A 12,967-nucleotide genomic window follows, 5' to 3' on the forward strand; every position below is an offset into this window, starting at 1 on the left:
GCCAAAGTCTGAGAACATTCAAAGTGTTAACATGATTGTTTTCCGCTCTCTGTTAGACTCTGTACAGGTGTGTTTTAGAAGATTTGTATGAGTTCCCCACGCTGGAGAAAGACCTAAAGGAGTTCCAGAAACTTCTGCGTCGCAGACAGTAAGTGTGTTTGTCTCTGCACAAGAACTTTGTTCTTTGTGTTAAATATGACTACCCATCACTCACATGTTTTTTCCCATGCCTACCTGAATCCCTCCTCACTGTTGTGGTTGTTTCATTCCTGTAGCACTGTGGATGACTGCCCTCCAAACCAAAAGGTAAGCCAGAGAGGGGCGGGGAGGTGGATGACAATCTGAGCTGTATGGGTGTTAATTCAGATGTTGTCAGTGCATCACTATGATCAGTAAAGTATAAATACAGTATAATAGATGTTTCTTCTGCTCTCTCTCTCTGTCAGAGTAAACAAATGCATCAGCAGTTGAGTTTAAAGGAAAACTGTTTGCCACTACGAAGTCCACCGACTGATACTAGAGACAGTGAGTAACAGACACAAACACATGCACATACATAAAACACAACACACTACCCAGCGACTGTACACAATTATGCATAATGAAAGTCTGTGAGTTTTAATTTCAAAGTGCACATGCAAATTGCTTATATAGCGTGTTTATATTTTACAAAAATTATACTTGAGATTTTTTCTGCAACTGCTTTATTATGATTTTAAAGTATTTCAGTATTTTTGTTTTAGCCGTTTACCATGTTACAAAAGCACATTCACAATATATTTACGTTTACTGTTCTATGAACACTTTCTATATATCTTCCAGTTATTTGTTGCGTGTACGTGAGCACTGACTCCTACCTGAGTGTCCACACACATCCCTCACTGGAGGCCCATGAGCTGCTAAGGATTGTGGGTCTGAAGATGGACAAAGCAGAAGAGGACATGGTGCTCGCTGTGGCGTCGCAAACTGGAGGTACACACAAACACACAAAGAAATGCATGACCATGTTTAGTGCGGTTTGGTGGCAGGAACTGGATCTTTTCAACCATTAATGGATTAATTTTAAAGGTGCAATATGTAATACTGACAGCTAGTTTTTAAAATAGTTACTGCAGTACAAATTCAAAATACTGGAGAGTGTCGTCTCCCCCGCCCCCTCCTCCCCAGACTCGAAGTTCACGGAGGTTGCCAGGCTGAGACCGCAGCATCCATAGTCTCGCTTTGCCAGACCATCCTCCAAAGCGCGCTGAAGGAGCATCCACAACAATGTTGCTAGATGCTTGTCTCACATAGCCAGACATTACTCCTCCTACTAGCTAACGTTAGATGCTGGCTATATTGACAGTCATAAAAGCCCGTGCTCACGCAGAGCTCTGTACCCTACTGACAGACACACTTTTTCAGCAACAACCTCGCCGCCCTTGCTGCCCTCTCCACCCTCTCCACCCTCTGCACCCGACGGACAGACACACTTCCTAGGCTTAGAATTACGGTATGAACTGCTAAAAATAACACTACCTTGCCGCCGGGCAAGGTCAGGTAGAATCTATCTCTGTTGATGCCGTTTGACGTTCGTTTGTTTGTTGCTTTCATGGCTGTACTAACGTTACAGCTGTAGCGCGCTGGGTTTGTGTTTTTTATGGGTATATCTGGCAACCCGGCCTGGCTGTCAAACTAGGCAGTTGATAACAACACACAGGCCAAAACACAAACAGAAATTCCGTCACGGAACGGAAATTTCAAAAGGAGAAAATACTAGCATTAGCATTGTTGTCAGAAAAGATAGTATTTCAACTTAGCATGTTTCCTTAATATCTGAGAACGCATTGGGGTCATTTTCTGGATTTATTACAGTAAATATATTACATATTGGACCTTTAACTATTTTAACCATTTATCTCATTTATCCCATTACCTCGAGCTATTACAACCATTTGTAATTTACCTTCACCTATTTTAACCATTACAATAAGCTATCTATATTAATATTATTTTTAATATATATAATATTTATCCAGTACTTGTAGTACTATTTATACTAAAAGTGTTTATTCATTACTTTTAGTTAACGTTAACTATTTCAACCGTTTATTCGTTACTTTTAGCCATCTATATTAATCATTTATCTATTACTTAGCTTTTTTTTATGTAGTTGAGCTACTCCACAATCCTTTCACGTACCCCTCGGCAACTGCAAAAGTACACACTGGGGTACAAGTACCCCTGTTTGGGAATCATTGTTCTACACTCTTGGCTCTAAATTGTTTTCATTATCTCTCTCTCCCTCTCTTTCCTTTCTGTATGTATTTGTCTCTGCAGAGCGGAGGGTGTTACAGCCCAGTGACTGTGTGTATTCAGAGTCTATGACCCCACAAGGAAAGCTTGTAGTCTGTCGCAGGGACCTCACTGAGATTCTGGTATGTAAATACTGTTCTGTTTGTGCTTCTGTCCTTCTGTAACTTTAATTCAATCAGGAGAGACTCCGTTGCAGATATGCAAACATTTATTAATAAGCTATAACCAAGTAAGTACAAACATTTTTTTTGGAGATTAGACTCCATTGTAAAGGGGTATCTATACAATTCTAATGTTTAGGAAAACCAAACATATCCCCCAATGGAATCTAGACACTGGTGGTGGTGAGAAAAATCCGTAGACGTAAAACGAGCCGTCAGCCGGGAGAAGACCGAGAACACCGTTGAAAATGCCTGGAGGTAGAAGGGGAGGAGGCGGGTCGCACTCTCGTCTGAAAATACAACTGACAGAAGCAGGAGAGAGAACAGATTTAAAACATGGTAGTCATGCTGTGATTGGTTAGAACATATGTGCCCGATTCTAATTGGTATACAGAACCGTAACACCCACTGCCCAGCTGATCAGTTAAAGAGAAGAGAGATAACGTAATTGAAGTCTCCCTGACAGAATTTACGCTGAGCTACATATCTCAATTTTATAAGGATTTATCAAGGCTTAAGATGCAATATGCAGGTTAAAGCAAACCACAACCTCTATATATATATAAATATGTGATTATGTGGGCATTCTGATATCCTCTGTTATTATTCATTGCCTCTATATCATCTTCTGGCTAAATCAGGCATGGAAATACATATTCTAAATCCCCAACTGATATCTTTATAGTGTTACAAAGAGTCAAGAATTACAAACAAGCCGGAAAGACTTAGGCCAGGTTATTGTTATTAACTCTGACTCAATAGGAGAGAAAAGGTGCGAGTCGCAATTATTTTGTTGTTGCCCAACCATGACAGCAGGATTGGAAAGTGCTGTATCAGGGCAAAGGGTTGTCCTGTAATGCCATGTTTTTCATAGTGGATCTTCAGTTGTGAATTCTTAAATAAGTTCACAAACTGCAGTTCTAGGGATTTTGGTTTCTTGTTGGAAAGGTATATTAAGCAGCCTGTCGTTAAAAAATCAGTAGATCCTCTAAATTAGGGCGTTTTCACACCTACCTAATTTGGTCCGGACTTTTGGACTTTTCAGTTTGGTCCGAACCAAAATTGAAAGGTGCCTCAGACCACGGTCCGGATCAAAAGACCAAATTTTGGTCCGATCAAAAGAGGTGGTCTCGGTCCGGACCGAAAACACTTTTTGGATGGTTCGGACTTTCGGACCAATTACAGGAAGCTCTGGCAGGCTATCTTGGTGTTATAAGACCGGGGAAGCTCCTTTAAGGAACAGCTCAGTGCTTAGTTTGTAGCCTACGTGAGAGAGTGTGTGCAGACAGCTGTCGGCTATCAGAGCAGAATATAAATCAGCAGTTTACTTGTTAAGTGGTAGGCCTCGTAAATGTACAGTGTAGGTTTCCGTTTGTCTCTAAATAAATGCTCCACAAAGAAAGTTCCTGTGTCTTGCTTTTCAACATCACAACAAAACAAAAAGAGCCGCGGCAGTAGGGGAGAGCAGAAGTCAGCTGAAAAAAACTCCGACACAGAGAGAGGATACGAGAGGACGGGGAAGCCCGTCTACAAACCAATCAATTATAAGTATCTGGAGACGCAGCTCACGTATGTGATGACCGCAGGACGTTGTTTTGTCACGCATAGATCTTTAGTGTGCTTGCATAACTGCAATGTGAAACCAAGACTTACTGGATCAAATGTATACAATGTAACAAAAACATGAACCTTGGTCCAGACCTTGGTCTGGACTTTTAGGTGTGAAAACGCCCGTAGACAAATTTAATGTAATCTACTGTCCTCCTAGTATGCTGGTAGGCATGTAATATTTAGATTTATTTAGGAAATTGTCTGCTAAATTAATGTCAATTGTCAGGCTCCTGTAACCAGAGCTGGATAGAACAATTGTTTTGTAGGAATCACCACTCCCCTCTCAGCTTTCAGTTCTGCTTGTAAGTAGGCAGGAGATCAAATGGCTCTGTGCTATATTGTTTCTTTTGAATGTTGTGTTTGAATCCCCCCCACAGCCTCATTGTTCTGTACATTACTTATTATGAAGGTGAGATATTGTTGCTATTGTTGTGCTTGTTTAGAGATAGCCCTCTTCCTGTAGATAGGCAGCACCTGTGTGTACGTACAGGGTGTACAGTATTTTTGTGTATACATCGTCTTTTCTACGTCTTTCTTACCTTCTTAACTTTCCTTTGTGTGTGCAGCCTCCTTTAACGGACAGTGCTGAGCTAAGCAGGAGGCCGGTGCGACTCTTAGGTATTAACACCTGGGATGTGGCAGCTGCTCTCACACACCTGGACTGGAGCCTCTTCAAATCCATCCACGAGGTATACATGCACACACACACACACACACACACACACACACACACACACACACACACACACACACTCAAATGTATGTATGCATGTGGTGTGTGCACATAGTTTATAATAAATTCATATTCATGACAGAGATTGCTGGTACATAAGCATTAAGGATGCAAATGTTCTATAAGACTTGCTGGATCATGAGAACAGAAAGTCTTCTTACAGCTGAGTGGCTATCAGGAAGAGCTGCATATTTGTTGTGGATATGCTGAAGCATAGCACAGATGAAGACGCAGCACCTTACAGTTATGTGGACGTCAGTGTATCTTTAGGAAATCTATATATATATTTTTCCATTCTCAAATGTGAGCATTTGCTGCTTAGCTCTGTTTTATATGATTATGAATCATATAAAATCCAAGATGTCACAGTGGGCTCTTAAAAATGGGACTGCGTAATTTGGGGCATTTTTCTAAAAAGCTTGATGTCTTTCACTTACACTCTCCCTTCCTCCACATGCAGCAGGAGCTGGTGTACTACACCCTCAGCCGTGCTCCTGGTACGGGCCACACGGCAGCGCTCTCTGTCCTGCTCCAGCGCTGTAACGAGGTCCAGCAGTGGGTCATGTCTGAGGTGCTCATGTGTGTATCGCTCAACAAGAGAGTACAGCTGCTCAAGAAGTTCATCAAGATCGCAGCTCAGTAAGAACACACAGTGCATGTATCAAGAACATCAAGATTCCTATGCACCATGATATATATTTTTTACTTACTTACTATTTATGTGTATTTGTAGTTGTAAAGCCCAAAGGAATTTGAACTCTGCATTTGCCATCATCATGGGTCTTAACACGGCTGCTGTCAGCCGACTCAACCAAACCTGGGAGGTAAGTGTGTGTGTGTGTGTGTGTGTGTGTGTGTGTGTGTGTGTGTGTGTGTGTGTGTGTGTTGCATTTATTTATATATATATATATATATATATATATATATATATATATATATATAAATGCAACACACACACACACACACACACATGACTTTGTATTTTAAATCAAATTATGACCAAACCCGTTCCTTTCAGAAATGTCCAGGGAAGTTCAAGAAGCTTTTCTCAGAGTTGGAGCTCATTACGGTGAGACTTACTCAGCAGAGATAGAGATAGATGCAGAGCTTGAACTATGTTCCTCTTTTGATTTGATAATCAAATCTTAAACTATCTTCTCCTTTTCCAATGCTGTACGTTCACTCCGTTTTATCGCTTTCTTCATCTTCCCTCCATCTTTCTTCAGGATCCATCTCTCAACCACAAAGCCTATAGGGAAGCCTTTAAGAAGATGAAGCCTCCCAAGATCCCTTTCATGCCTCTCCTCCTAAAAGGTATCATCTCTAACCCCTCCACATGCACGCGCGCGCGCACACACACACACACACACACACACACACACACACACACACACACACACACACACACACTATTGTTTTTGGTGAATGATATAATAATACACTTGTCCTCTGCTCTGCTGCTTAGATATCACCTTCATCCACGAGGGAAATAAGACCTTCCATGACAACCTGGTCAACTTTGAGAAGCTGGTGAGTTGAGTTATTTTTGTCCTTCAGTGTTTGAGTTTGGGTTTTAAAATGACAGACAGCAAAGGCCACATATTAAATGGGTGAGGTGATTGTTTAAATTGTCGTCTAGTAACTACATTTATAACAAGACGAGATGCATCAACAGGTGGTTAATTGATCACATAACTAGTAAATGCAGTCCTTTATATATAGTGCTCTTTTAGAATTTGCCTCTCATTCACCCAACCACAACACGGATGGCAGTGAGCTACCATGCAAGATGCAGTCCTAACCAACAGGTGTATTATGTAGCCAGTCACCTGGTAAAGTAATCAGTGTTATTTGTGTTAATGAAAAACCACGTAACGCTGCAGAGAGCATTTAACAGCAGCCACCTTGCTCAAATTCCTTGTTGCCTTTATTAAAACTATATCAGAGATAATTCAACCTGTTTCAATAGCGTTACTTTGAATGCATCACTACCAAATTTAACTAGAATCACTTGTGAGTGGTAGGAGAAATACACTGAAACAAAATGACTGCTTATATCTAATCTGCCCTGGCCATTAAAAAGCATAAGTCACATTAATTGGGGTGAATTTGTCAGGTCCAACAGTAGAAAACTGCTGCAGCAGGCATTGACCAATGATGGAGGAGTCTGCATGCTGTTACAGATCAACAAGTTGACTGACTGTTGGATTGATTGAAAACCTTTATTTATATAGGTGAAATTCACTGAGACCAATGTTTACAGTTATATTCCAGAATAGATAAGGTCCAGGTTCAGTTGGTGACAGCTGAAGTAGTAGCTCTGTCTCATTTTAATAAAAAAAACTACTGAGATGTTATTTATGTTGATAGTTGAAAAATCTGCCCCTAAATATTAGATCTTGACCGTTTGGTATTGCACTAATGCAACATGTCTTCTCCTAAACCAACAGCATATGATCGCAGACACAGTGAGAATGATTCGCCACTGCCAAAGCGACCAGCCAGGTGAGTCCTTTCATCTCTGAGTGAATCCTGTTGATGCAATGATCCTAACATCACAAATTATAAGTAGTATTGTAGTATTGATGCATCAATTAATTGTGAGGAACCTACTGCCATCTGCTGCTGAGTTAGTGGATTGCACCTGTACCATTCACTTATCTCTTGCAGTTTCTAAGCAACCATTTACAGACACTCTTTTTACTCTCTTTATATAGCCATAAAGTAGTCTGTCTGTACCAAATGTGTATAAATGTGTGTTCTCTCTTCTTCTCTTCTGTGCTTCTAAAGTGCATAATTTGTGTCTGTCTGATAGGCAACGAGGTAATCGGGGTCGACAGTGCGGAGGTGAGGGCAAGTGCTCACTACCTGCACATTATCGACAATCAACAGACTCTTTTCGAGCTGTCACACAAGCTGGAGCCACGTGCTTAAACACACACACACACACACACACACACACGTACCCTAATAGACGCACACACAAACACACTTGACACAGCGCAGTGGAAATTAGGATGATGTGACATGGAAGATGCTTAGTACAGCAAAATGCCACACACTCGCGCATACAGTGCAACCAAATCACACTACCAGCAGTGGTGCCAAGTGGACAATAAGGTGCCATGTGTTCTGAGAAAACCAATGAAGACACAGAGCTGCACTCTGCCTGTTTTTTTAGGGCTTTATAACACTGAACATGTGTTTATAAAGGATTTATGGTTAAACTATTTAAGTCCATACACACTCTGTGAACTGTCTACAGGAAGAGATTCTGCGCATCAAAACTGAAATTTGCCAAACTGAGACCGAGAGAAGAGGAGGCTGTAATTAGTTTGTACAGTATCTATTGGACTGAATATGCCTTTGTTTTTGTTCTTGTGGTTAGCTTTTGGTTATTTATTTATTAGCAGGTGGAATGTTCCTTTGTTTCCGTCTTTCAAGTCTTGTCCACCCTCTGGAAGGACTTGATAGCGTCTTCATCGTTTCAGTTACAACCACAAAACTATCTGTAGCGGAGTTAGATGTGTTTATAAGATGATGGTCAGAATCTGCCTCATCAATGGTCTCATATGATTTCATCTGCATATCACACACCTGCCTGGTTGTGCATCTATATCCAGGATACATATGCATACATACTTATTTAGGTGTATGATGTGGAGCTGTTTTCGGTTATTGTTTGGTAGATTATTATGTAATGCAAGCAGCGACCAGGGCTGAAGCAGTAAACCACTTAAAGGTGCTCTAAGTGATGTCACGCGTTTTTTAGGCATCTCCTCACTATCTGCGAGCTGCCTGTCCCCTGAACACACTGTAAAAATACGCGGTCTCTGTAGACAGCCCAGGCTCCACAAACGGCAACCAAAACAAACTGCGCCAACCTGCACCACGAAACATAACAAACGGAAAGGAGGGGGAGGGGACGGGATGAGGAGGAGGGAGGGGCGAGCTATCCTCCGTTTTGTTTGACAATACTTCGAACGTCAACAAGAAGTAATGTCACCCAACATCACTTAGAGCACCTTTAAACATACGTACACCTTTTACCTTTTTTATCACGAGGCTCTGTCTTTAACTTAAATGTGCAGACCCAGTGAGTAACAAATGGTTCAACGTTAACAGTGTCTGGCATGTGAAGGAAGCATTGTGAGAGGTTTTTATTGACTGACTTTAATGTTCGAAACGCTAAAGCTGTCCTAAACGTGCAAGAGTTTAAAAAAAAAAAAAAAAACACGTTGATAAATAGTGAACAGTTCTCCTTGTTTCCATTTTAGAGTCCTGGTTGACTTTTAGCCAAACACTCCTCATGCACACTTCTCTATGATGTTTTTTGTGTGAATAGACAAAATAATTTTACATTGTATATAATATGGACCTATAGATTTATCAGTGCCAAATGTCACATTGAGTCCTGCAGCATAGATGAGCTGTAGAGCTCTTGGTTTGTTTAGGAATGAGTGTCTTTTACCACAGACATTATTTCCTTGAATGAGCCCTTGAATGACGTCTGGTCCTTGATCATGTAACGCAGATCAGAAGAGATGCTTTCTAACATTATGTTGACTGATTTCAAGGTCTGTGATGGTATACCACACAGCCCCATCATAGCACAACTATCTTTCTTTTCTTTTTTAACTTTATCCAACACAATCATGTTCTTTAAGAGATTTTGACATTCATTTTTACTGACTGAAAATATCACTTAATTCAGAAGTAGGCTTGTGTAAACTGTGAAAACCAACACAGGGTGTGGACAGAATAATGGAAGCACAAGTGCACAGGCCATAATACTGTCTGGTCGGAGTTTTATAGTGTTGGTTCACCCATTAATTACAGTTAATCACTCTTTACATCGGTTCTCCTTATGACCCTACAAATACATATTGGCTGGAAAAAAATATTCTTTCTGAACCAAGCACATCACTCAAAAAATTCCTGTTGACATAGCCATGAAACATATATTTGTCATTCAAATCACTAAGGGACCAGCCTGTCGTGTTGTTAATTTCAGTCTATAGTTACCAGGAAAGAAATGCAGTACGGGATGATGGGAATCATTTAGAAATTCTATGAGTGATGATAATACACACACATTATGACAAGAAACAACCTGTAGAACCACAAGATCAAATCTGGCAGACCTTATTACTGTTTACGTTATTTTGTCCTTGCCCTGAATCTGTTCAGCTAAGCATTCCAGTGAAACATTTCTGAAAATAGTGAGAATTTCTGCTGAGTACGAGGAAACATCCAAAGGCAAGATTCCTAAATGTTATGTAGCGATGCATGTCTTGCAGTGTAACTTATAAAAATATGGGGGTGTTAAAGTGCAATACAGTAGAACATGTTGTTGCCACAAATGTTCATCATCATCTTAACACAAGCCTTTCAGAGCACAGAGCTGCTTCTTCTGCAGATCATAAATCAAATGGACAAGAAAGGACTGGGATTTCCCAAAAAGTTTTAGTGCCCAAAACATATTTGGTTTATTACAAGAAAAATATCAAAGACGATCTCTGGGTGAAGACTCAATTGTAAACATATGTATAACATATAATGTGTTATGAGCATTTTAGTCACAGTCTGTTCATTAAACACTCTTTTAAAGGCACTAACCTGTCAGACAAACAGCATAGATGCTCTGACACTGAATGTAGAGCCAGTTTTGTGGAAACTGTTATCACCCAAATTGATTGATTCAAATGTAAATTTTACTTGAGCTATTTATGTATTTGATATTATGTGGACGTAAAATCAAAACAAATACTAAAGAAGACTATTTTCAAGGAATTGTTACACTAAGTCTTTAGATTGTTCTTCTCTGGGAGTTATATATATATATATATCCAAAACTATGTCATAACCCATTAGAGATTATAGGAATAACATTCAACAATTCAGAGTTTTAATTGAGCAACAAATTTTTTTTTTTTTTCATTGGGTTCAGCTTTTTGTAATAATCTTCAAAGTTACATGGTCTCATTTTAAAGATGCTTTTAGTGAAACCAAGTCAGTGATTCTTGGACTGCTAGAGCTGAGAAATCAGAGGTATGGTCTGTTCATATGCAGTGTCATAGAAAGGCCTCGTGGTGGTCATTTTTACTATTAACCTGTACATGACGCACACACACAACACACCTCTGCTCATTGTGTTCAAAGAGAAGAATATTTGTGCTGTATTACTTATTTATTGTAAAATATTTATTTATGCATTATTGAGGTGACAAAAGTTCATGTGCCATGTTCAGAGGTTCATCAATGCAGAAGTGCATTCTTGAGAAGAAAACATGTTTTTGGTCTGAAGCTGCAATGCTAGAATGTAAAAGTACTAGTTGTAATGTTTTGTGGCCACTTGAGAGCAGCAGAAGAGCAAGTCAGGGTGATGACGCTCCTCTCTTTCTTCTGGTGTCAGATGTAATGAGAAGGAAACCAACAAGAAGGTGTAGTTAGTGTTTTATAGGCCGTTGTCATGACTCATGACTATGTAAAGTTTTTTTTTTTTTTAAAGCAATTTTGTTTAAAACCATGTATGTGCATGCATGTAAAAACAAAACAAAAAAAGTTCACAATGCAAGAGAGGACACATTGAAGGTTTTGTACTATTGTAATATTGTTGATGTGTAAATATATGCCCATGTTTGGTATGTTGTAATTATTTATCAGTTGTAAAAAAGTCAACCACAAAGCAATACGTATCCCCTCGTGTCCACTCAACCTTCTGACAGCTGGAGCCACATGTCTTTTCTAAAGGGGTGTTTTACTATGTCAACATTTGACTGAAATTAATAAATTATAGGTTTTATGTGACTCCAAGTGAGCTTGTGGTCTTTCTTAGCTCATGTTCAGATACTGTGTAGTTGTGTACAACTCAAAGTGTTTGCCAAGTGCATCTGACCAATGATATCCCCTCAAAAGTGCAGACACCCTATCTGGGGAAAAAAAAAGAAAGAAAGTGGCCTTTCAACCATCTCTGCAAGATTCTTGACAGCATCAAACAGTACAGATCAGATACTCCAAAGACTTAGAGACTCTGACACCAACATGCTCTCGTTCCTCTTTTTGTTTGGTCTGGCTCTGGGTGCTGTGTCTCCATCAGACCGCCATCAGCGTGGCAGCTGTCCCATGTCCAGGTACAGCTTCAACTGCCGCTTTTAAATTATAGTACATAATTATAGTAATTAATTATATATAATTATAGTTCATAATTTGTCCTGAGTTTAAGTTCAGTGACTTTCCACCTGTTGCTCTAGTAATGCATCAAATGTAAAATGTAAATGGGCTGTATTTATATAAATATTTAGTGTCTTGCCCAAGGGCGCTTCAACATGGGACTGCAGGTGTAGGGATTGAACCACCAACCTTCTGATTGGTATGTGACAGCTCTTACCCCCTGAGCCACAGCCACCCTATCAATCCTTCATAAAGATACAAATTTGTGAGTGTGTGTACTTTTTCATATATAACTACTCCTAAATAAAATAGATTGTTTAATTTTGGTAAAGATTCAAGTTCAAAAATACTTTCCACTAAAAGATTTTGTTCCTCACAACAAGCCCGCCACTTTAAACGTAGTGTATCTTAGAAAAGTTAACACAGGATATGGTTCTTCTTGGACCTATCAAGATTTTAATAATTCATTCCACAATTAAAAAAGGTTTTATTTCACATTTTCAGAATAGCTAACAGAGCTGTAATGTTGAACCATCATAATGTTTATGGTGAAGTTCTTTGGGAAGAATTAATTTGGGCCTCATATTCTCTTCTTTGTAATTAATTCAAAGAGGTACAATATAGGATACTGTATTTCATAGACAAACTGACAGCTGAATCTGAGTTCTGGTTCATGTATCAACACCTAGATCAGTACAATTTAAAAGCACAGTATTTGTTAAGCTCCGCACTATCTTAAAAAGCAGCGAAGAGTCACATAAATATTTTGTTTAAAAGACAATATGTACTATTTAACTGGGTACATTACAAACATACTACTGTAACACAGTGGTTTCAAAAATCTTTATGGTTTTTCCAAAGAAAAACTCAGCAATAAAAATAAATGAAATGACAGCGATCTCACTTGCCCAGTGATCGAAGTGACTTTTTACGGAAGACACATCAGAAGTGGATTTGCCTGTATCATATGTTTCTTTCTTTCTCTCTTTCTTTT

General features: G+C 39.4%; 1 protein-coding gene across 1 annotated transcript in view; it reads left to right on the forward strand.

Moving 5' to 3' along the window:
* The window catches only part of rapgef5a (Rap guanine nucleotide exchange factor (GEF) 5a), a 51,828-nt gene extending 43,258 nt beyond the window's left edge, over positions 1–8,570 (forward strand). Inside the window, exons 14-26 of the mRNA XM_031323333.2 lie at positions 57–148; positions 276–306; positions 447–525; positions 823–972; positions 2,320–2,417; positions 4,634–4,756; positions 5,261–5,439; positions 5,534–5,624; positions 5,819–5,869; positions 6,027–6,114; positions 6,266–6,330; positions 7,251–7,305; positions 7,616–8,570. Of these exons, the coding sequence (XP_031179193.1) occupies positions 57–148; positions 276–306; positions 447–525; positions 823–972; positions 2,320–2,417; positions 4,634–4,756; positions 5,261–5,439; positions 5,534–5,624; positions 5,819–5,869; positions 6,027–6,114; positions 6,266–6,330; positions 7,251–7,305; positions 7,616–7,734 (1,221 nt within the window). The 3' untranslated portion in view covers positions 7,735–8,570. The remainder of the gene's footprint in view (positions 1–56; positions 149–275; positions 307–446; positions 526–822; positions 973–2,319; positions 2,418–4,633; positions 4,757–5,260; positions 5,440–5,533; positions 5,625–5,818; positions 5,870–6,026; positions 6,115–6,265; positions 6,331–7,250; positions 7,306–7,615) is intronic.
* Positions 8,571–12,967: the final 4,397 nt, after the last annotated feature.

The sequence above is a fragment of the Sander lucioperca genome, chromosome 16 (assembly GCF_008315115.2).
Source record: "Sander lucioperca isolate FBNREF2018 chromosome 16, SLUC_FBN_1.2, whole genome shotgun sequence".
In the NCBI taxonomy this organism is placed as follows: Eukaryota; Metazoa; Chordata; class Actinopteri; order Perciformes; family Percidae; genus Sander; species Sander lucioperca.